Below are 22,586 nucleotides of genomic sequence, written 5' to 3' on the forward strand. Positions count from 1 at the left end.
GCTTCTTCTGACATGTATCATCTAACAGCTTGCGTTCTATAACTCTAGGCGATAATGAATACATTTCAAGAGAGTGTGGCGAAGATGCGTCCTAGTTAAGCAAAATACATTGATGAGGTATCGCACGGCAAAGGTGAGCTTTTTAGATAATCGTGCATATCAAAATGAATGGGATACATAAAAAATATATTTATACATGTCGATCAACCGGCTGCAATAATGTATTGTATGCCTCAATTTACGGAATTCTTCATGACATAAATAGTGTACACTAGTGGCTTGAACATTATAGCATACTACTGGCTATTCTAGTACTCATGATAGAAAAACAATTTGCGATATTTAAGAAGCATGAATTTTTCTATAATCCTTCAAACTTCATGATGCCATGTGAATTGTTAAGACCAGTTTTTTGTTGCTTCTTCTTTTTAGTTTGTTTGCGATCATCCTTGGCAGCTCTTTTCTTTCCATTCTGTTCTTCATCTTCCTTTTCTTCTTCGGATACTAGATCCTTATCAAGTTCTGCAAGTAATTCTTCTTTAGATAATCCCACTAATTCTTCCTCTCCGTCACTATTATCGGAATCCTCCATGTCGCTAGATTCATCCGTGTCACTTCCACTATCTTGACTGAACTCTTCAGGGTCACTTTTATCATCATCACTAATATCACCAATGGATTCTTCTTCATCGTCTTCATTTGTTAAGTTCCAAATTTTAACCTTATCCATTCCCCCAGAAATAACTCTATACTCACAATCTAAATCAATGAATTGCACTTCATCTTCAGAACTGTGGTTTCTTACCTCAATAATCTTGCTCTTCTTGACATCAACTTTGTATAGCTTACCGTTAGAACAACCACACCAGATGCAATTATCGTCTTGTAATGTAGGTATGATGCAATCAATAGATTCATCTTTACTGACCTTAATTCTGGAAAGTTGATCTTCTAAATCATTCTTTTCTGGTTTCCAAATAGTCAAAATACCTTCACCCATACCACAGACAATAGTGTCACCAACTTCCGGATCAACAAAAGCGCCACAAAGGACTTCATCTTCTTGATCATCACTCAGCATCACTTTTTTCTTTAGTTCATCAGTTTCATTCACATCATTCGAGTTGTCAACACGGGCATCCCAGTAAGCAAGCGTCGTTTGACCCGCTGAAATGAATTTGTAAGCTGAACGTTTATCGAAGTGAAATATATCATTTATTTGATCACCACCGTGAATCTTAGAAATCAAATTAACTAGCTCGAAACTGTTGGAGTCTACAGTGAATACGTTTCCTGACTCATCACCTAAAAGTAGTAGGGGATGTGTACTAGACAGACACATTTTAGCAAATTTAGGCTCTGCCTTAGTTTGCGGATGCACAATATGGCTCTTTTTAACTACTTTCCCAGTCATGATATCTGCCTTTTTCAGAATATTATCCGTTCCAATGGTGAACAAAAACTTTCCCGTGTGATCGATACCCATACATCTTACACTGCCCTTGTGGCGTCTTGTTTTCCATAGCAATTTTAAATGATCATCATCATCGATGGCCTCAGGAACGTTCACAACTTTCCAGAATGTAGTTTGCTCATCGGTTTTATCCTGTTTCTTAGCAATATGGTTCGTCTCGATTAATTTGGCTAGAGATTTCGCATCATATTCGTAGCAGTATACGTAACCATTCGAGAATCCCATTGTGATAATTGGTAATTCTGGATGTGATGCCATTTGGAACAACGGATCATCGAAACGAAATTCCAGGAGAGGCAATGCATCAGAAACTTCTTCTTGTTGAGCACCTTTTGAGTTCTTTTTAGCCATATTGGTTATTTGCTGTGTGCCCTCCAATTACTGTTTATTGTGTATATTAAGAGAAGCTCATCGTATTTTTTTTTTTCACAATTTTGAAAAATTTCATTTATTGATAACATAAGAAAGAGAAAACTTGTAGAAATAGTAAGTTAGGCTATAAATGACACATAGTATACGCTTGTTATGTTCAACATTTACTGTGATCAATACATCCTATGATTCTGATTTTCACTTAAAGTTTTCGTCTCTGTAATTTCCTTGTACCGCAGTTTCCTATTCCATTTCATCTCTGAAGCATGGTACGAAATGGGAACTTTACCATTCGAGATATCCAGGGACCATCGATATGAGTTTTGTAATCATCATGTCTTCGTACTCATCCCAGGTGAGTACCAAATGTATTATTACAAATCACTTGAATAATCTCACGTGAAGTAACGGTTACTGTGGCGTCTCCAGTAGCAACCAAGATGGGTCTCAAACCAACTTATATAAGCAGCTCTGTAATTAATTTGCGGTACTCAACTTGAACTCTCCCAGACAGTGGCAGCAATGACTTCGTCTACCTATACCTTGAATGATGATATAGTGATCAGTCAACGTCAAATTGATCACTGGAATAAGCAGCTGTCTGCATTGAAGACACCAGAGGACATTCTCCAATGGTCCATCGTTACGTTTCCCAACTTGTTTCAAACTACTGCATTTGGTTTGACAGGAGTTGCAACAATCCATATGTTATCTACATTTGAGAATCATCCTGACATCCCACTGATATTTATAGATACATTACATCATTTCCCTCAGACTATCGATCTATTACACACGATTGAAGATAAGTATTACAAACCATACGATCGAAAAGTAAACGTATATAAACCCCAAGATTGTGAAGATGAAGCCCAATTTGCCGAGAAGTATGGTGAGCTATTATGGGAGAAAGATGAAGATAAATATGATTTTTTAGTTAAGGTAGAACCTGTCAGTAGAGCATATTCGGAGTTAAACTGTGTTGCTGTCCTTACAGGAAGAAGGAAATCACAGGGCGCCTCGAGATCGAATTTGAAGTTTGTGGAAGTTGACGAGTTGAATGGAATTATCAAGATCAACCCGTTAATGAATTGGACGTTCGACAAAGTAGAAGAATATATCAAGGAACATAATGTTCCTTGCAACGAGCTTTTGCAACTGGGGTACAAATCTATTGGTGACTATCACTCTACACAACCTGTGGCATCGGGTGAAGATGAGAGGAGTGGCAGATGGAAGGGTAAGGCCAAAACGGAGTGTGGAATCCACGAAACAAGTCGGTTTGCCAAATTCCTAGAGGAATCAAGCAAAACGCAATCTCATTAACACAAATCTTATAGTTTATAGATATATATATATACCTATGCACATTGTTGTGTAGACAAAATTGACTTTTGATTGGAAGATTTACTGTTGATCTTGGCGTATCACTAGCATAGAGTTGAAATATCTCGCAAGCGATTTTTATAAAAAAAGGATTTTTTATGTGGATACTTGAAGACAGTCGAGATTGGTGGGTACATCAAATAGTGATCAGAGTAAGAATGGGGCATTTCAGGTTTCCAATCAAGATTAAGCTACCACCAGGATTCGTCAATGCCAGGATTCTCAGGGATAACTTCAAGAGACAGATGGTAAACGAGAACGAAGTTACAGTAAAGGCTTTGAAATATATCGCAAGGAACACAACTCTACCCAGCAAATCACGATTGCAAGCACAATTACAACTCAATATGATGCCAAAGTATACTAAGGTTACGCAGGTCAAGAACAGATGCATTACGACGGGGAGTGCAAGGTCTGTAATCAGTGACTTTAGATTATGTAGAACTCAATTTAGAGAGAAAGCGCTAGCGGGACAACTACCTGGAGTCAAGAAAGGTGTATGGTAGCCTCGTGTAAGTAAATAACATTCATAAAATTTGTAAATACTCGAAAGAATTAACATTACTCAACGTCATAAAGGATACACACACATATATATATGTTATAAGTTCATAAAAGGACACACTTCATTTTCTTCTTCTTCTTCTTGTCAGTTGTAGAATTCTTCTTTTTACCGTTAGCCTTGGATTTGCCCATGAGCGAAGCCCTTGTAGCAGCTTCAAATACCTCTCTGACACCGAAACCAGTTTTTGCAGAACATTCGTAATAACCAGTAGCACCGATTTGTTCTGATACAGCTTGGCCGTCTGCTGTTGTCACTGGTTGTTGGCCTTGCTCCCTCAGTAATTCAATGACTTGCGAATCGTTTCTTAGGTCTACTTTGCATCCTACAAGAATAATTGGTACACCTTGGCAAAAATGCAAAACTTCTGCAATCCATTTTTCTTGAACGTTCTCAAGTGAGTCTGGTAAATCAATGGAGAAACAAATCAATACCACATTAGAATCTGGATACGATAAAGGTCTTAGTCTATCATAATCTTCTTGGCCTGCAGTATCCCATAATGCTAATTCGACCTGTCTGCCATCAACTTCGACATCTGCAACATAGTTTTCAAACACTGTTGGCACATATACTTCCGGGAATTGACCCTTAGAAAACACAATCAAAAGACATGTCTTACCACATGCACCATCTCCGACGATCACCAGTTTTCTTCTGATACTATTACTCATAGGTTGAGACATCACTGTATTATTTTCCAATTGTATAAAATTCCTACCCTTGTCCTTTTCCTTTCCTCAGACTGAAATGTCTTTATAAGTAAAATATACAAATATACTTTCAATTTCTATTTTTATATATGATTGTTTCACATCATAGCATGACATTTTTCATTTTCCAAGCCTCGTCGAGGATTTTTTCCTTCTCGAGAAAAATGCCAAGAAAGTAATTAACGAATGGAAAACGTCAATCCAAATTTAATCTACCAAAATCATCAATATCAGTCATTGGCACACCCGTGATGTTCCTGATTGTAGGCATGGTGGGTGGGATATAGTAGCCGTTATTTTCCTGCGCTTTCTTTATTATGGCAAGCTCGCTTTTCCTGTGCGATATTTTGGCATTCTTACCCATTGCAAATTCAATGATTGTTTGGTCAAAAGTCAATACAAGTAAAGTCTGTGTCTGCCTGTCGTAACTGACATTCCTGATGGACCTGTCAAAATCTATGCTATCGTAGGCCATAGTCATTGGAGCTGGTCTTGGTTTACTACATGGATAGCTGACGTCATTCTCAACACTGTAAGGAAAATCAAGTTCGTCTACTAAATTTTCATCTATATCGTCTAGATTGAATTGATGTAGGTCCATTTCGGTTTCGAGATTTGGTGCTTGAGATATTGCCGGTAGATCGTCATTCTCTACTGTCATTGCTGGTTCAACGCTATCAAATACAGAGAGATGAGCGTCATCGTGATGATTTGTCTCATAGGTTGATGGCATACTATTAATTGTGTCTGCATCCCAGATAAAAGTGTCGTCAAAATAGTAGAATAGAATGCGCGACAAGAATTCAACCCTTCCTTCGATATGCACTATAACTGCAACTATACATTCGTTAATCTTTTCCACGCCAATCACACTGCAATTTTGCGGTAATGACAAACTTTTAATAATACCATTTTTGATTTTGTCCTCCTGGTCAACATTCCTGGAGAAATTCGGGAAGACAAATACTTCATCTCTCTTATATGTTGTAACTACAATATTATCTCCTATGATACTAAAATTTTTTACCCTTCCTTTCCCATAGAATTTATATTCCTTTAATATGGTCAAGTTTTCATCTTCATCAAATTCCATATTAATAAATTTATCCATTTTCGAATCTCCGTTAGAGTTATCATCATCCTGTCCTATCTCTAACACATAAAATGAGTTGTTCTTCTCATTGACAACTACATCACCAAGAATTCTTGAGTCAAATTCATGTGCTGTCACTTTTTCTACTTTTATCCTATTCTTCAATGGAATAATCCTTACCAATTCAATCATATCTTCAAAAACAAACAATAACATTATATTTTCTTTATTCTCGAATGGCAATTCGACAACATTGAGAAGTTTCCGTTGAGCGTCGAATATATCTGTAGGCAAGTTCAGCACTTTTCCGTTTTCTAATTTGACACAATTCCAATCCTTATGATCTAGGGTAACGACAAGTAACCTATTAATCTTGGACAAGTATAGAAATTTTTTATTATTACTCTTGGTGTATCTCAATAAATAATTATTTTTCAATTTAGTGAATGATGATAACTCATATACTTTCATGCCATCGGCATATAGAATGAAAATCTTGTTGTTTGCATCAGTTTCAATATTCATTATCGGATTCAACTTTCCCTGGTATGGTAACTTTATTTCATACATTATGGGTCTCTTGTCATATGGAAACTCTAACATAACAACTTTATTATCAGAAAATGCTAAAACCGAATTGGAGTTCATTTTCCTGAGCTGTAAGTCCTTGCCAGCTGTAAACGGTAATTTTGGTACGTTGATATCACCTTGACTAGAAAGAACAGAAACCTTATCTGTACATTGAAGAACTGTTCCCTGAGATAGATAGACAAATGTATTTTCTAAAATGACAAGGTCTTTGACGGGAGTTTTCCTTGAAGAAATATATTTGGTTTCCCCGCGAATGAAATGATTCCAATCTACGATGTGTATGCCATCATACGTCGTCAAAATAACCACAATTATGTCCTCATTGGTTTTATCTATCGAGAATTTGACTGTCTCGTCAGTTCTAGCCAGTAAAAAGTCGTGAAAGGTGCTGGACTCCTTTAATGGAATTAAATCCTCAGCAGCTCTTAAACTATCGTCAATACTATCTAAATACAACACTCTATTGTCTCTTACACTCCAAACGATGAGTTTGTCATCTTTATAGAATGCGCCATCAATTCCCTCGTCCCAGCCTGGAACAAAATACTTCATTTCATCACCAACATCATTGATTAACTCAAATGTCACTCTTTTTTTTTGGACGTGAATTAAACATGCATTTTTATGAACATCTAATAAAATGTTATCTGCCAGCTCAGAATCAAGCAAGTCATCTAATTCAATTATGCTAACTTCCTTTTCATCCAAGGGTATAATTAGCAAATAGATGTTGAAAATATTGGCGTTGTCAGTAGCATAAATTATGACATAATCTGAATTTGCTATTGGATCGATGCCTAAAAAGTTGACCCAATGATCACTATAATTAATCTTGATAATTTTCATGATATTATAGAGTTTGAAGCGGCTAAGGTTACTTGTAACTTCAGTGACTCTACGCATATTGAGAGTGTCAACTTGAGAAATGGAAGATGGTGCAAATGTCCATATTGAGGAGGTTTGATTTTTGAGATTAATTTTTGCAAGTTCAGTATTATTATCAGCGCTTACATCAATTGTCTTTCTGCTCAAGATAATGTTGATATTTGGTATAGCATTCGAAGAGGTTGGGTACTTGAGTAGAGTCAACAAATCAAGTCTGATTTGTATCGTTTTATTAAAGCTTGTAACCATAAATTCATAGTTAGTTTCTGAGAGAGTGCTTAACGTTTCTTCCGAGACTGGAGCCATGGTTTTTAGTCCTTTCAATCTTGCCAGTGGAATGAAATTTATGTTGGATTCATTAGTAAGGCAACAATGTATAAACCCTGTTGTTGTGAAGAGTATATTACAGTAGGTGTAATGCTGAAAATCTTTGGGATTCAGCTTCTGTAGTCTTGATAAAAAGCTGGGAGCACTGAACCATGACATTAAGCCTTTCAAAAATCTAGACAGCTTGACATTAAAGAAAGACGTCTCGCCTGACATTATTTGATTAGCTGAAACCATTGATATTGAATTATTCGAGAAGACAAGACATTTATTTGTGTCTAATGGGATTGTTCCGTTAATCTGTTCACCATTCAAATAAGTTAGTTGATGTACATGCTTCTTCTGTTCCTCTACGTTTGCTTCACTATCCCATTCGATGCATAGGTAGACGATTCTTTGAAACCTTATTGTTGGAACGAAAAGAAGGAAATGTGAATCGCTTATTGATGGGAAAAACGTCACTGGCATAATCTTGTAATCATCTAATAGCAGATTATTTGTTAATTGAAACCTATAATTATTATCGAACTTGAAAAATTTGATGACACGATTGTCTTCGTCGACTACAACGAACTCCTTGTTGCTGTCATGTTTGACAATATTCCAATTACCGTTTGAACCCAAGTTCCAATATTGAATAATCTTAGATTGCTCATTATTTTCGATGGAAGGGATAATCGATATTAGAAGGCCTTTTCTTTGAGCAATGAGTAATATGTCGGTCCGTTCATCCAATCTAAACACTTTACAGTCATTTATGTTATCTCTTATTTTTGTGATATGTATACTTCCATTCAAATGAAAGGAGTCATCACCCACTATCAAATGAGTATCAATAAAATCTAATTTTTCTGTCATATTATTGTCATTCTGCGACTCATCATGTTGTTCTGCCACCATATCATCTACATCTGGGAGTGGGCTATCTTCATCATCAACTAATATATCCAAATCTGAATCATCTAATGTTTCAGGATCTTTTTCACGCCGTATTGCAGGTTCTAATACCTCTTTTATTACTTCTTCTGGTGCATAGGATTTTAACTCCATGTTAGGATCCCTCTTAATACTATTAATATATTGAATTCTCCCATTCTTGGAATATCTATAGGGCCAACACCACCGAGGAGCACATCCTATCTGTACATTCTGGCAAGTGAATGTCTGAGGACCACTTCTGTTTGCATCTTTTGCGTTGAAGAACACTTTATCTCTATCAATTGTTCTCTCATTAGTAAACCAAAATGAGTCAGGTAGCTCAGATATATCTATCATTATTCAGAGACACTACAGTTCTTAAACTTGTGGATTGAGCTAATGCAAGCTTTACCTTTTTTCACTTCATATCGATGATATTCGTTGATGCCCTTCGAAACAAAATTTCATTAGTATATACATATAATAGACAAATTACATTAAACACAAAATGCACTCCTAAAGAGAAATCATTCTTTGACATTTCAAAGGATTATTCTTATCATGAGTGATGCTAGATTTATATATATCAAATCCACGTTATTTGAGGTCAAGTTTTAATATGCGGTGTGTGGGTTTATCACTACTATGAAACGATTGAAAAGTTACGAATTGGTAGTGATTTGTGTTAAAGATGTACGAAGAATCTTGATAAAATCAGCTTAACGAGGTTGATTTCTGCTAGTGTTATGGATTCTGCTGCGATAGTTGACGACGCAATTGTCATTGAGGACAATGAAGACTTTGTTGTGGAAGAAAACAGTATAAAGTTGTTGCCCATCAAGAGATCCGCAGATGATGGGTTAAACCACGCTCACGTTTCTGTTAAGAAGAGTAAGAGTACGTACAATGACGTTGAAAGCGGCTTCAGGTTATTTAGAAAGCATTTAATGCGTCATTTGAATCACTCTTTGCAGGCAGAACAGACGAGAATCTTCAAGTACTTGACAGATACGAAGGAAGAAATCTCGAGGGTTTTAAAGCAATCCATCATTCAAAAGGAAAGTCATTCTATTATCATGGTTGGCCCAAGAAACAGTTATAAATCGTTTCTCATCGATCATGAATTGAGGCTACTATCCAAGAATTATAAGAATCAATTCATCACTGTGAAGTTGAATGGATTTATTCACAGTGAGAACGCGGCAATTAATGGTATAGCCGCCCAATTACAAACACAATTAGAGGAATTACAAGGTACAGAACAGACTCTAGCTGAACCAGTTTTAAAAGAGCAAGATGCAATCAATACTGATATTAGCAGTGGGTCTTTGACAGAAGTGTTTGAAAAAATCCTTAGATTGTTAGATTCTGCTGCTACCAAGACAAATAATGTAAATAAGAGCAATAATGATACAAAGATAACAGTTTTGTTTGTCTTTGACGAAATCGATACTTTCGCAGGACCTGTTAGACAAACTTTGTTGTACAATTTATTCGATATGGTGGAACATGCCAGAGTACCTGTCTGTATTTTTGGTAACACGACAAAACTAAATATACTCGAATATTTGGAGAAGAGAGTTAAAAGTAGATTCTCGCAAAGAATTGTATATATGCCTCAGTTGAAGGATCTGGACGAATTCGCTAATACAGTCGCTGAATTACTTTCACCTTTACCAGCTTCATTGGAAAATGACAATGAACAATATTTATCACAATGGAATAATCTGATAAGCGAGCTAGTCAAGGATGAAAAATCTAATTTATTTAATCAAATCAGATTAAATTATGATACTTTCAAATCCCTGGCAACGTTCAAGAACTCTATAATCCCACTAATTGGATCCGGTCAAAATTTCGAAGACCTAAAATTGTCCATGTTATCCTGTAAACTAATTGAAGGCTACCATCTAAATCAATTACAGAACGGTTTAACTTCCACTATCAGATCATTATCTGATCTTGAATTGGCGGTATTGATTGCAGCTGCCAGAGTCAGTTTAAAATCGAAAGATGAAATGATAAATTTCAATTTAACTTACGTGGAATATAAAGAAATGATAAAATCCATCAATGCAAAAGTGCCCACAAGTTCCAATCTTACAACAAATAGGCATTTGATAAAACTCTGGGAGAAAGATGACGTGAAGAACGTGTGGGAAACTCTGCAAGGCTTTACATTTATAACAGAAAAAGGTGCCATCGGTATTAGAGAATCTGCCATTGCAGCGTTCTATGCCAGTAACTATCAGTTCCATGGATCTACAATCCCATTCGACCTAAGATTGTATCAAATGCAAGTAACTCTGAAAGAATTAAGAACCGTCGTACCCAGATCTTCAATGTACTACACGTGGACTCAACTATAGATCATGTGTACCATGCCTATGGCTACTGGACTGGCCAATGTTCGTCGTTTTAGTCATTCTCGAATTGGTTTACTATGGCATCGCATATTTTCGTAGATGATGATTTATCCAGCAATGGAAATTGAACAGTTTAATAGATGAAAAATATTTAGTATTAGTACCTTGTATGCAAAAGAGCAAGTACTGGAGACTGTGTTAGGATATAGCTATTTGTATTTGGAGTTAGTTTCTATTAGTGAACATTGCAATAGTATTGAACCCCTTTTTTTTAATAGTTAATTCTTCATTTCTCCTATAACACAATGAATGGATCCGCCAATGCAACTGAGAGTGTTGACGGAAACAATGTTTCTTTGGCTAGTTCTCCTTCGACAGGTACTCTGAGGAAATATAAGATAGGGAAGGTTAAACAGACGCCTACAGTTAACATTGATCCAAAGACGAATCTGTCATACATTAGTTTGAAGCCAAGACCTACTGAAAAAATATACGGCGTTACAAACTTTGCTAACCATTACAAGGAAGAGAAAAAGCTTGGCCAAGGTACTTTTGGTGCCGTCTATAAGGGTATCCATTTGGAGACCCAAAGATGTGTCGCAATGAAAAAGATTCTAATCAATGTTGATAACGATTTATTTCCGATTACTGCTCAAAGAGAGATAACAATATTGAAGAAGTTGAATCATAAAAATATAATCAAATTACTTGAAATGGTTTATGATCTCCCGCCAGATTCATTGAATAATCAAGGTTCCGACGATAATAATAGATCAAATAAGTTTTTTTATATGATTTTACCTTATATGGTTTCCGATTTAGCAGGAATATTGCATAACCCCAGGATCAATCTGACGATGGCAGAAATTAAAAACATTACACTTCAAGTATTGGAAGGTATTAATTACATACACTGTTCGAAATATATGCATAGGGATATCAAGACGGCAAACATTTTAATAGATCACAATGGCACTGTTAAAATAGCAGATTTTGGTTTGGCTAGGCTATATTACGGCTCTCCACCAAATTTAACATACCCAGGAGGTGCAGGGACGGGCGCAAAATACACTTCTGTAGTGGTCACAAGATGGTACAGGGCTCCTGAGTTGGTTTTGGGTGATAAATATTATACCACCGCAGTGGACATTTGGGGTATTGGTTGTGTGTTTGGTGAATTTTTTGAGAAAAAGCCAATATTACCTGGTACTTCTGATATTGACCAAGGACATGTTATATTCAAGTTGCTCGGTACACCAACCGGAGAAGATTGGAAGTTAGCCTCTTATTTACCTGGAGCGGAATTAACAAGATCAAAATATAAAAGAACTCTAAATGAAAGATTTGGGAAGTTTCTGAATGAAACAGGCCTAAATTTTATGTCCAAGCTTTTACATCTTGATCCTTTACAAAGATATACCGCAATGGCTGCAATGAATGACCCCTTTTTCAAAGAGGATCCATTACCCTGTGAAAGGTTGAATCTACCTTGTGAGGAAAGTCATGAGTCTGATATTAAGCGTTACAAAGAAGAAATGCATCAGGCTATGTCACAAAGGGCACCAAATGCTCCTCAAGGTCATATATTCGAAACACCAGGAAAAACCAACACTTCCTTCTCTAGATATCCTTCAAACCTTGATTCAGCATCGAAGAGAGACAATAAGTCATTTTTAAGACAACCTCCTGCCGGTCCAGCTAAAAAGCACCCATCTGCGAACCCTGTTGGTGCCAGTCATAAATCGGCAAATGCTCCTGTTTCTCGTTATGGTAACAATCAAAGCACAGCACATATACCTCCAGGCATTGCTACATATGGTAAAAATGTAGGACAACATAATAGATATTATAGACGAAACCAGAATGCAGAAGACTACTATGGTAATGTATCTGCTTCGCAACCGAACACGAGGTATAATTCTCATCCTACGAACTATCAAGCACCTCCAGGGCAACGTGATACTTCACATTCCTCCAATTATCATAATCCAAAATACAATACATCTCATGCTTCAACATCTGTCACCACGTCCTATCAAAGACAATCAACTCTACCACAGGTATCAAGATATGAGGGAAACCAAAGGGATCTTTCCAAAAAAGAATCTAAAAATTCTAGTGCCACAGCACAAGTACCTGATAAAGCAAACACAAAGACATCAAAGCGAGAGTCTAGACCAGAGGAAACCTCAAACGAAAACTCTCGGCATCATGATATAGACAAGAAAAGTGGCGACTTTGCAGATTTATACTAATTGATGATGGTGATTATGTACGTATATATAAAGATTCAACAATGTGTCCTCTTTGCTTACTATGACCTTGAACTCTGTGAAGTTCGCAAGCTGTTAATGATTTTTTCCCACTTGAAAGCTTTAACATCGTAAAACTGATAATTTCAGTAGATGTAACGTGGTCAAATAAATCCCCATTTATAGATTATTGAAATAAATGTTTCACCGGGACGTTGATACATTTTAGAGGATTTGAGCTATACTTTTTATCGTTCAGTCCCTTTCAAATATAAAGACTTTTTTCTATTTTAAAGCGCTTTTAAACTTAGAGTGCCAGTTACAGGTGTAACTTGGAATTGATGTCTTCATTGACTTTGGCCTTGACGTTGTTTTTCTACACATTGTATGGCATACTTTTATTTGGTCATGTTTATCTGTGCGGTCGTATCAATTACCGCACTGGAAGACCCTCTTTGTCTCATGTTCAAAGCTCCATGGTACCTAAAAATTCAAACGAATTTGAGAATATCCCTACAGAGACGCCCGATAGCAAGAGTATCTACTTCCTTTCGGAAAGGAACAGTTTGTCTTGTAATGTTTCGTGATAACCTTTTTGGCGAGAGTGACATCTAGTTCTTTGAAATCATCAACCTTAGTTTAAACGTCATGTTGCCTGCCTTGTCCTTTAATGCATCTCATTATCAAATACATTGGGATATTAACATTCTCTTGAAGTACCTTCAAAACCTGAAATATTTCAAAAACTGCAGTACTTGTCAAGATAAAAGTGTTCTACTCATGCCGGAACACTTAGCAATTTACTCCACCAGTCGGTTCATATAAGATAAAACCAAAGAGGACAGTGTTTCTACATACTTGAGGTTTAAACTGAGTTTATAATCAAGATGAGAGATTTTCACGTCATTGACAGAAAACATTTTGTAATCAGTATTTATCAGCCTGTGGTAAGAAAACATACAATCCATGAATAAAGATAATCTAGTGATATAAGATAATACATAAACAATAAAAAACTATTCCAACGTTGATACCTTTCTACCTACGTAAGCTCTGTCGAAATCAATTTCGAATTTTGAGTCTACGACGTTAATAGAGCGCCTCCTTGACGTTGGCCTAGATATATTAAACAACAAATCATCTTCATCTTCTTCCTCTTCGGATGTATTTTCGGCTTTTGTTGGCTGAACCTGGAGGATTTGGAGGCCGGTATCCTGTTTTTCCTTTTCAGTGGGAACTGACAAGGCAGCACTTGAATGATTATCGATACTATTCATAGCCAGCTCTGTAATTCTCGTGGATAGTTTCGTACTGCTGGAGAGGTAGCTACGAGGAGTACTATCTTTATTAAGCGCTTTATTGTGCGAAATTATTGGTGGTGTAGCTGAAATGCTTCTGCTATCAATATGGGCATCGATATCAAAAAACCCTAAACCATTGTTAAAAGAGTGAGACCTTGTAATACTAATCCTAGCGCTTTCATCCATTTTTTTATTTCTCAACGAGTTATCAAGTTCGTACAACCTATCGACCAAGGGACTGATCTTAACACTGGCCTTCCCACTACGTGACACGCGCCAGTATGCTCTAATTTCGTTTAAAACCCAATTCAACATGAAAATCAATCTATTGCCCTGTCGAAACTGCGAAGTTACAGAAAGATCGACATGATCGTCTTTTATAATGTAGCCAACTCCGAAACCTTGAGGCACAGCGGGTGTAATGCCAAAGGCAGTTGTTGCAGCGTTCCCACAGTTGGCTGCAATGAGTTCAGGTTGAGAGAAAGGGCTGATTAATGGATTTTCAAACAAATCAGAGGCAACTTTGGCCTCCTGTGCATTCATTTCTATTCCAAAGTGATTATGAAACTTAAACAAGTATCTTAAAGCATTAAAATGTTTATCATAGCCTAATCCCTTTTTTGCTAGTTTGACATGATTGCTGTGATTCTCACATGCTTGAATAAACTTATCTAACTTACCCTGTTCGTCGATACAATTCGAAATAAACAGCTGGCATAATTCTAATAGCTCTTGATTTTGAACATTCACAAAGCAGGACCTAGAATTTTTGAAGCCTCTCGTAGAAATTGGCTCCAAAGTAAAGATCATTTTACCGTATAAAGAATAGTGTGCTATTTGTAGCGCGACTTGGACCATTGAATCTGGCTTGACGCCTAGTCTGACAGCAGACCGGCGACCTATTGGTATCGAAGCCTTAATAATGTCGTGCTTAGAGATAAGATCAGCTAATTTTGTTTCTGAAAGATGAACGTGTGTATTTAAAATATTAGTAAACGACCATTCTATCTTGTTGACGTAATTGAAAGGATTTGAAATTACATCACGTGTGGAGATACTAGATTGTCGAACGGTGGGCCATAATGAAAAACGAGGATCATTAGAATTAACCTCTTTAGCCAATCTCAAAATTGATTCAGTGTAAATTTCAGACGTAAATCTCAACGCGACAGATCCATCGCAAGTAAAAGAATCCCAAATGACTGCTGCTTTAGAATCGCTTGTGACAACTAATTGTAGCTTGTCGTACCATCGAGAAACACATGATCCGACTTGGTACCCTTTTTCGTTAATTACAGAGCTACCGTAAAACAATCTCTTGCAATCCTCTGATTGATCAAGGTCACCATTGGTATTCGTTGATTCATCTAGTACAAGTACAAAAAGAGCCGAATCTATTAGATGTAATTCTTGGGGGTACCTCTTTTGTAATCTTTTACGTGCGTATTTCCAGTTTTTAAAAGAATGTGACGTTAAACTACCTAATGCGGTCGATTTGCTAAAATTGTAACATTCTACAGAATCTTTCAAAATATGATTAAAAAATGAAGTAAGCTCAGTGTATGAATAAAGAATATCATTTTCATCATCAAATACATCTAACGTATAGTACTGCCCTTTGGAAATGATCAAAATATGTCTAGTTTCTGGATGACGTTTTATTGTGATACCATGACGACTGAACATATCTTCATCTTCATCTTCTAAATCGCTCGTAACATGGGAATTATCATCGGAAGTTGCAGGATCCCGTTCTGTCTCATCCTGATCAGATTCTTCATCTTCGATATCGGAGGAAGAATACGGCTTATTGATGTCGAAACCTTCAATTTCACCGTTTTGGAAGACAGGACAGCGTGTGGTTCCGAAAAGATTTAAGTAAGGGTGCATAGTTAGATGGTTCCCTGTATTAGGATTTACATCTGGTGGCAGAGCATATTTTCTCAAAGCAGAGGTAAATCTGAGAGAAGAATGAACGAGGACTGCGGCACGATCAGCTTGCGGGATATCAGTGAGTGGATCATCAGAGAGAATTAGAAATGGGTTTCTTGGTAGTATATCATCATGTACCTCTCTAGTAGAAGTATGATTGTTGATATCTAAATGTAATTTATCCAGGTAAGAGTTCTCTGTTTCATGGTAATGAGCCAACTTTGCATGCAATTTTCTTGACGCTATGGACTTTTCGAAATTGCTTAGTATCTCATCAAGAGCCTTGATTTGTCTTGGATCCAATGGATGCTTATAATAACCATCTGCATAATATAAAGGTTCCAGTGATTTCTTCAAATAAGTAAGGGTATCACGTAAGTCCGGTAATGGTAACTTTGGTAGAGAATCCTCAAATTCAAAAGTATCACCACCATTCTTGACCCAATCATCACTGTCATCAAACTCTGTATAGCATTCCATTTTGCTTGACCCTATCATGGACGTCTAATCCATCACTTTGTCGTTATGATCTTCTGTCTCTCTTTATATATGTATATGTTTCCCACTTTGCCGGTTGGCTCTAAATATCGGTGACTCGGACTTCAAATTTTATTGAGTTATCTGTGCATATATAAGTAGCATAAGGTTTAGCAAAAATGGTGGCCTATTTACTTCTTCTTGCCCAGTTTGGCAGCAACGTTTGCGGCTTCTTCGATACCTTTGATAATACCACTCTTGACGCCGTTATCTTCCATAACGCAGAGACCGGCGATTGTAGTACCACCAGGTGTGCAGACTTGATGTTTTAGGGCACCTGGATGCATACCGGTCTCCTCTACCATCTTTGCGGTACCTTCTAAGACTTTCAAAGAGGCTTCGAGACTCTCTTTCAATGGGATTCCCAACTTGATACCGCTTTCCATCATACCTTCTAACATAAGCAGTACGAAGGCTGGTCCAGAACCGACCAAAGCAGTGGCGGCATCCATGTTCTTTTCTGGTAGTTCGATACATTTGCCCACGTGGCTGATAAGCTCTGAGACCGTTTGCTTCTGTTCTTCGTTGCATGCCGATGAATGGGAGATAACTGCACAACCGTATCCAAATTTGGCTGGAGTGTTCGTCATCACTCTGGAAACCGTCGGGGTGTATGCTTGCAGTTGTTCAATCGTCCAACCGGCAGCAATTGAGATCAATAACTTGCTGTGGATTGCTGGCCCTACTTCGTTTAATACCATTTCAGCAATGTATGGCTTGACACCGAGAATAACAACATCTGATTGCTTGACAGCCTCGACATTATTGCCAAATGTAGAATCTACAACAATACCATTTGGAGACTTGTTTTCCATTGACTCAATGAGCTCAGTTACTTGCTTAGCACTAGCAGCATCTTGGTTACATGCAATGATCTTACTTGGATATAATTGAGCAACTTCTGTAGTGGCTGGGACAGGGGCGTTGTAAATAGCTGAAAGGACAGCTTGGCCCATCACACCGCAACCCAGGATAGTTAATGTATAACCCATTCTACTGCTTCTCTTGCCGTGTCTGTTTTCTTTCCTCTTCGAAGTGAATTAATCTACAATGGGAATTTTCATAATTATTCTCGGCCGCTACTATATATATCGTTAACATTGAAATACTGTATATTGCTACAAAAAAAAAGATATATACTAATGTTCTTGTTTGATTGGTATGTGCTCTTCAGTTTCCTTCTTGAGGATATACTCAGTGATGATGAAGTAGAGGAACTCCTCCACTTCTTTTAGTTCCGTGAACTTGGCATCAAACGCCCTGTTGTCGTTTAATGGATCTTTATATTTCACGGATATGATGGCATTGCAGTAGTTTGGAGATTCTAATACAAGCTTGAATGAATCCTTTCTATCAGGCAATGATACTTCAAAATGAGATACAGGTGTATTTATTAAATTGTCGAAGGAAGCGATATCTTTATTCAGTTTGTCGATATGTTTATCAACAGTCCTTGTGGTATCATTATTTGGTTTTCTTGTAATTTTGATTTCTTGGCATTGAGAGCTCTCAATTATGTCTAATATATTTTGCTTTATTATCTTTTTTAAAAGAATTTTGTAATTTTGATGTCTTAATTTGCCCAATATCGGTCTGATTAACAATATGTCTTCACTGTAGGATCCATTGTGATTGCTAATGCTATTTGTGGTTGACCTTCTCCTTAAATTCTTCTTGAAAATCACTACTAATAGTAATCTCAAAGTTATAAGTATCAAATTAGCCCTCTTATCATTAATCTTGGGATTGTCCTGTTCATTCATTACAGTGGAAAGATCATCCACTTGTAAAAGTTCAATTTCGATTTTTTCATTAGGTAGTTCAATCATTATCTTGTTTTCGTTTTCAATCTTGACACCATATGAGATCAATTGCGAACTCTCTTTCTTCAATTGATACATTAATTCTTTTTCAAAGATAATGTCTTTAAATTTTTTAATCTGGTCTCGAATATTTGTAGAATCATTATTTGTAATGGAAGATTCACCACTCAAAATAAAATCATCTTCACTTTCAATTTTGGTAAAGATCCTTATTCTTATGAAAGTGTATCCAATTCTAATATTCGAATCGTGAATCGAAAAATTCTTATTATTGTAATAAGGAATCAATTCTAATTGATTCAATTCTGTATTGTTTTTCAAGACAGCGATACCCCTATCTAGATGATAGTTTGAACCTGAATCTTCGAAACCATATTTTATACCTATCAACCTTTCGCCACTGAGTTTATCTCTTAATTTGAAAATCACATCAGTATTTACAATAACTTGTGATATCATTTGCCAGTACTTATTTTCTCTTCGTACAATTTCAAAAAGTTTATCCACATTTTTCTTTAACATCAATTTAGAATCATCAAGACATTTCAATTTCCAACCAAATGAGAATTTTATCTTTTCATTCGTTTTCTTAACGTTATTACTATTATTTATCGGTATGCGGTCACTATTCAATGAGCCCATAGGTACATTTCTCTTCAAATATGGTGATATTGAACTCTTGGCATTATTTTCTCTAACACCAGACAATAATAAAGACACTGTTTCTAAAGCTAAAGAAGATTCATTCATCGCAACATTGATATGGTCAATCATCTTGCTTCTTATTGTCTCGTAAGATTCTGAAGCGTCCATTGTTGAAAAATTGGACTTGGAATTGTCAGGTAATTGAGGTTCATTATCCATTGCATCATTACTATCCATAACTTTTTCACTTGTTTCCTTTAATATGTAATCTTGAGATAGTTCTGAGAAGGGAATCTGTTTTTGTTGCAATATTAACGGGACCAATTGCGCTAATGGCATTTTACCATATATTTCATACGGATTGCTGACTAGTTCGTTAATTTCTTGGGCGGTAGCTGGCGGTACAATAGGTTCCTTTTGTTGATCGGCAGCATTGGGTGAAGAAGGCGATTTCTTCGACGGCAAAGACAACAAATTTGGGTCAAGTGCCAAGTTTACACCCTTTTCAAAATCAAATTGAGACTTCCCCATATTACAAATAGCAGGCCGTCGTGTTGATGTTTACTTTCTATACCGATTTATCTTGCTTCACTACTAATTTTTTTTTCTTGCCAACATACAATTTTCTGAAAATATTTGAAAAATTCATATATGAAAGATACAACATTTATAAGCATAATGTATTGGTCACTATGTATAGGATATCAGTCTGTGTATATATATATATATATATGTATGTGTATAATTGAACGTGTGAGTATGTAACTTTTACAAATATCTTATTACAAGACACCCGTGTCTTTCAAGCTGTTTTCTAGGACGGTTTCTTTAATAGCAGCGAAAACTAGTTTAATGTTTGAAGTGTCAGTAGCTTGAGTGACGTGAGGATAAACGTTCAAATTTGCTTTGTTTAATTGCATGAATCTCCATAGAATGTATTTGGTTGCTTTGTTGATGTCATTACCACCGTTGTAATCTGGGAAATAATTTTCTAAGGGTTTATGTTTTAATTTTTCAGCAAATAAATCAATTTTATTCAAGAAAAGTACTACAGAGGTTCTTGCAAACCATCTTGAATTGACAATATTCTCGAAAAGAATTAAAGATTCTTGAAATCTGTTTTGTGTAGTATCCTCAATTAAAAACTGATCATATTCAGACAGAGAGACACAAAATATGATTAATGCAACGTTATCGAAACAATGAATCCATTTCTTACGTTCAGATCTTTGTCCACCGACATCGAAGAAATGTAGCTTCAGCTTTGAAGACATCGATATATGTGTATCAAAGATACCGGATGTCTTTTGTCTTGATCTTAGAACATCTTGTAAAGTTGGTTTATAATTTTCCTGTGAAGTGATAATTCTCTTCATATTGGAGCTTTGTAAGAAATATGATGTGGAATCCATAATATACACCTGGGAAGAATCTGCGCTTGCCAAAAACTTCTGTGTGTTTTGTGATTTCCAAAGATTTATCAGGAGATTCAGATAAATTTCAGGGAAGAGCAGGGACTTCTCCGGTTGTTGAGGGTCAAAGCCTTCGAGCTTCATGAAATTATCAATTTCCTCTTTATTAAACAGATTATCTTCCCATGGTACATTGAATTTGTTTCTACCATTAATCAAATTTTTACCAATTTCTAAAATATTGTTATAAATGGTAGGAATAAACGCAATAAGTTCACTGTCCGTGAACCCATTTTCGTGTATAATCTTCAACTGTTGTAACACTGTGGATTTACCACTCTCACCTGCACCCAACAACAAAACTTTCAATTCGCCTTTAAGAGTACCATCCATCGGATCTGAGGTCTCAGCAGCAACCACGTCATTCCCACCTCTTGGTCCCTCCTTCAAAACTGCCGTACTATCCTCCTGTGCAGATGGCCCTGTCTTCTCATTCCTAGCTCCAGATGGTGGAGACGTCTCATGTCTCGTCGTCGTCGTAGTCGCTACACCCGTTGCAGCAGTCGCTCTGTCTGTCTCTGCAGGCCTGTCCTCCTTCGATGCACAAATACCCATCACTCGCTGTCTGTCCCAAGCAAATTTCCAACTGTCAAAATGGTTGTAAAGTGCCAATTAATCACTCTCTTTCACTGAATATCAATCCTTAAAAAAATTGTCATTCGGGTAATAAGATTGTTTGTTTTTAAATATAGAATTATCAGTTACATATAGATATATATAACTCACAGTTTGAAAGAGTCAGGTTTGAAGAGCGTCTCATAATGTCTGATCCTGTTGAATTGCTCAAGAGAGTATGTGTTTATATGTTTGGGGAAGTAGTGCTTTTCTGTGCGTTGTACTAACATGTTATGTTAATCGTAGGCTGAAAAGAAAGGTGTTCCATCGTCTGGATTCATGAAATTTTTTGGTAATTCTGATTCTTACAAGTTTGAAGAGGCCTCAGATCTATGTATTCAAGCTGCTAATATCTACAAGTTACGTAAGGAGCTGAAATTGGCCGGTGATTCCTTCTTACAAGCTGCCAGCTATCAAATAAAAGCTGGTAATGAGGACGATGCAAGTAATATTTACATTGATGCCTATAAATGTTTCAAGAGTGCTGGCCAATCGAATGATGGGGTTACTGCATTGAACTCTGCGATAGATCTTTTCACTAAAAGAGGTCAATTTAGAAGAGGTGCTAATTTTAAATTCGAATTGGGTGAAATGTACGAATTGGATTTAAACGATCATAAAAATGCCATTGACGCCTTCGAAGTCGCTGCAGACTGGTATTCCCAGGATCAAGCCATTGCTCTGGCTAATAAATGTTGGATTAGATGTGCTGACTTGAAAGCATTGGATAACAGCTTCATTGAGGCCGGTAGTATTTACTCAAAACTTATCCAGAATAGTCTGGGTAATAGACTAAGTCAATGGTCACTAAAAGAATACTATCTGAAGAAGGGTCTTTGTGAATTAGCTGCCTCAGATTCTGTGGCTGCATCAAGAACGCTGCAAGAGGGTCAAAATGAGGATCCAAATTTTGCCGATTCAAGAGAAGCCACTTTACTATCTAATTTAATTGAAGCCTATAATGAAAATGACACTGAAAAATTGAGTCAAGTTGTATTCGAATACGATAAATTCAATAAATTAGACAAATGGAAGACTACCATTCTACTCAAGATTAAAGAGAGTATTTCAGAGGCTGAAGATGATCTCTTGTAAAAAGAAAACCTCATCCACACTTCGCCAAAGAAGCCTAACATCTTCTTACCTTTCCCTTTAGCCAAAAAAAAAAAATGAAACAAAATACTACAGTCATCAAAACAGAGAAACGGCTTTGCAAGATCTTGTCCAACTCTTCAGTTAACCTGAATCACATTTATTTGACAACACGCTTTTGCATATCTATTCCATATATTTTCCATATATAACATGAATCTTCTGTTCCT

The 22,586-nt window shown here is 36.6% G+C and overlaps 12 protein-coding genes across 12 annotated transcripts; 5 read left to right on the plus strand and 7 right to left on the minus strand.

Moving 5' to 3' along the window:
- Nucleotides 1-361: 361 nt before the first annotated feature.
- Nucleotides 362-1,825, minus strand: JIP5 (Jip5p; the record flags this gene model as incomplete). Its single annotated transcript, XM_003955431.1, has 1 exon — nt 362-1,825. The coding sequence occupies one exon, from the start codon at nt 1,823-1,825 to the stop codon at nt 362-364; it is 1,464 nt and encodes a 487-aa protein (XP_003955480.1).
- Nucleotides 1,826-2,368: 543 nt separating this feature from the next.
- MET16 (phosphoadenylyl-sulfate reductase (thioredoxin)) lies at nt 2,369-3,172 on the plus strand (the record flags this gene model as incomplete). Its single annotated transcript, XM_003955432.1, has 1 exon — nt 2,369-3,172. The coding sequence occupies one exon, from the start codon at nt 2,369-2,371 to the stop codon at nt 3,170-3,172; it is 804 nt and encodes a 267-aa protein (XP_003955481.1).
- A 218-nt stretch (nt 3,173-3,390) lies between these two features.
- Nucleotides 3,391-3,738, plus strand: MRP2 (mitochondrial 37S ribosomal protein uS14m; the record flags this gene model as incomplete). The annotated part of the gene is made up of 1 exon (XM_003955433.1): nt 3,391-3,738. One exon carries the CDS (start codon nt 3,391-3,393, stop codon nt 3,736-3,738), a length of 348 nt encoding a protein of 115 aa, XP_003955482.1.
- Nucleotides 3,739-3,841: 103 nt separating this feature from the next.
- RHO1 (Rho family GTPase RHO1) lies at nt 3,842-4,480 on the minus strand (the record flags this gene model as incomplete). The annotated part of the gene is made up of 1 exon (XM_003955434.1): nt 3,842-4,480. The coding sequence occupies one exon, from the start codon at nt 4,478-4,480 to the stop codon at nt 3,842-3,844; it is 639 nt and encodes a 212-aa protein (XP_003955483.1).
- A 223-nt stretch (nt 4,481-4,703) lies between these two features.
- Nucleotides 4,704-8,678, minus strand: MMS1 (Mms1p; the record flags this gene model as incomplete). Its single annotated transcript, XM_003955435.1, has 1 exon — nt 4,704-8,678. The coding sequence occupies one exon, from the start codon at nt 8,676-8,678 to the stop codon at nt 4,704-4,706; it is 3,975 nt and encodes a 1,324-aa protein (XP_003955484.1).
- A 389-nt stretch (nt 8,679-9,067) lies between these two features.
- Nucleotides 9,068-10,690, plus strand: ORC4 (origin recognition complex subunit 4; the record flags this gene model as incomplete). The annotated part of the gene is made up of 1 exon (XM_003955436.1): nt 9,068-10,690. One exon carries the CDS (start codon nt 9,068-9,070, stop codon nt 10,688-10,690), a length of 1,623 nt encoding a protein of 540 aa, XP_003955485.1.
- A 302-nt stretch (nt 10,691-10,992) lies between these two features.
- SGV1 (cyclin-dependent serine/threonine protein kinase SGV1) lies at nt 10,993-12,942 on the plus strand (the record flags this gene model as incomplete). Its single annotated transcript, XM_003955437.1, has 1 exon — nt 10,993-12,942. The coding sequence occupies one exon, from the start codon at nt 10,993-10,995 to the stop codon at nt 12,940-12,942; it is 1,950 nt and encodes a 649-aa protein (XP_003955486.1).
- A 1,013-nt stretch (nt 12,943-13,955) lies between these two features.
- On the minus strand, nt 13,956-16,652 carry YAT2 (carnitine O-acetyltransferase YAT2; the record flags this gene model as incomplete). The annotated part of the gene is made up of 1 exon (XM_003955438.1): nt 13,956-16,652. The coding sequence occupies one exon, from the start codon at nt 16,650-16,652 to the stop codon at nt 13,956-13,958; it is 2,697 nt and encodes an 898-aa protein (XP_003955487.1).
- Nucleotides 16,653-16,840: 188 nt separating this feature from the next.
- On the minus strand, nt 16,841-17,701 carry PRO3 (pyrroline-5-carboxylate reductase; the record flags this gene model as incomplete). The annotated part of the gene is made up of 1 exon (XM_003955439.1): nt 16,841-17,701. The coding sequence occupies one exon, from the start codon at nt 17,699-17,701 to the stop codon at nt 16,841-16,843; it is 861 nt and encodes a 286-aa protein (XP_003955488.1).
- Nucleotides 17,702-17,848: 147 nt separating this feature from the next.
- Nucleotides 17,849-19,708, minus strand: SRB4 (Srb4p; the record flags this gene model as incomplete). Its single annotated transcript, XM_003955440.1, has 1 exon — nt 17,849-19,708. One exon carries the CDS (start codon nt 19,706-19,708, stop codon nt 17,849-17,851), a length of 1,860 nt encoding a protein of 619 aa, XP_003955489.1.
- A 251-nt stretch (nt 19,709-19,959) lies between these two features.
- GPA2 (guanine nucleotide-binding protein subunit alpha) lies at nt 19,960-21,204 on the minus strand (the record flags this gene model as incomplete). Its single annotated transcript, XM_003955441.1, has 1 exon — nt 19,960-21,204. One exon carries the CDS (start codon nt 21,202-21,204, stop codon nt 19,960-19,962), a length of 1,245 nt encoding a protein of 414 aa, XP_003955490.1.
- Nucleotides 21,205-21,410: 206 nt separating this feature from the next.
- Nucleotides 21,411-22,359, plus strand: SEC17 (alpha-soluble NSF attachment protein SEC17; the record flags this gene model as incomplete). The annotated part of the gene is made up of 2 exons (XM_003955442.1): nt 21,411-21,440; nt 21,511-22,359. 2 exons carry the CDS (start codon nt 21,411-21,413, stop codon nt 22,357-22,359), a joined length of 879 nt encoding a protein of 292 aa, XP_003955491.1.
- Between the last annotated feature and the right edge of the window lie 227 nt (nt 22,360-22,586).

Source organism: Kazachstania africana, chromosome 2, assembly GCF_000304475.1.
Source record: "Kazachstania africana CBS 2517 chromosome 2, complete genome".
Lineage (NCBI taxonomy): Eukaryota > Fungi > Ascomycota > Saccharomycetes > Saccharomycetales > Saccharomycetaceae > Kazachstania > Kazachstania africana.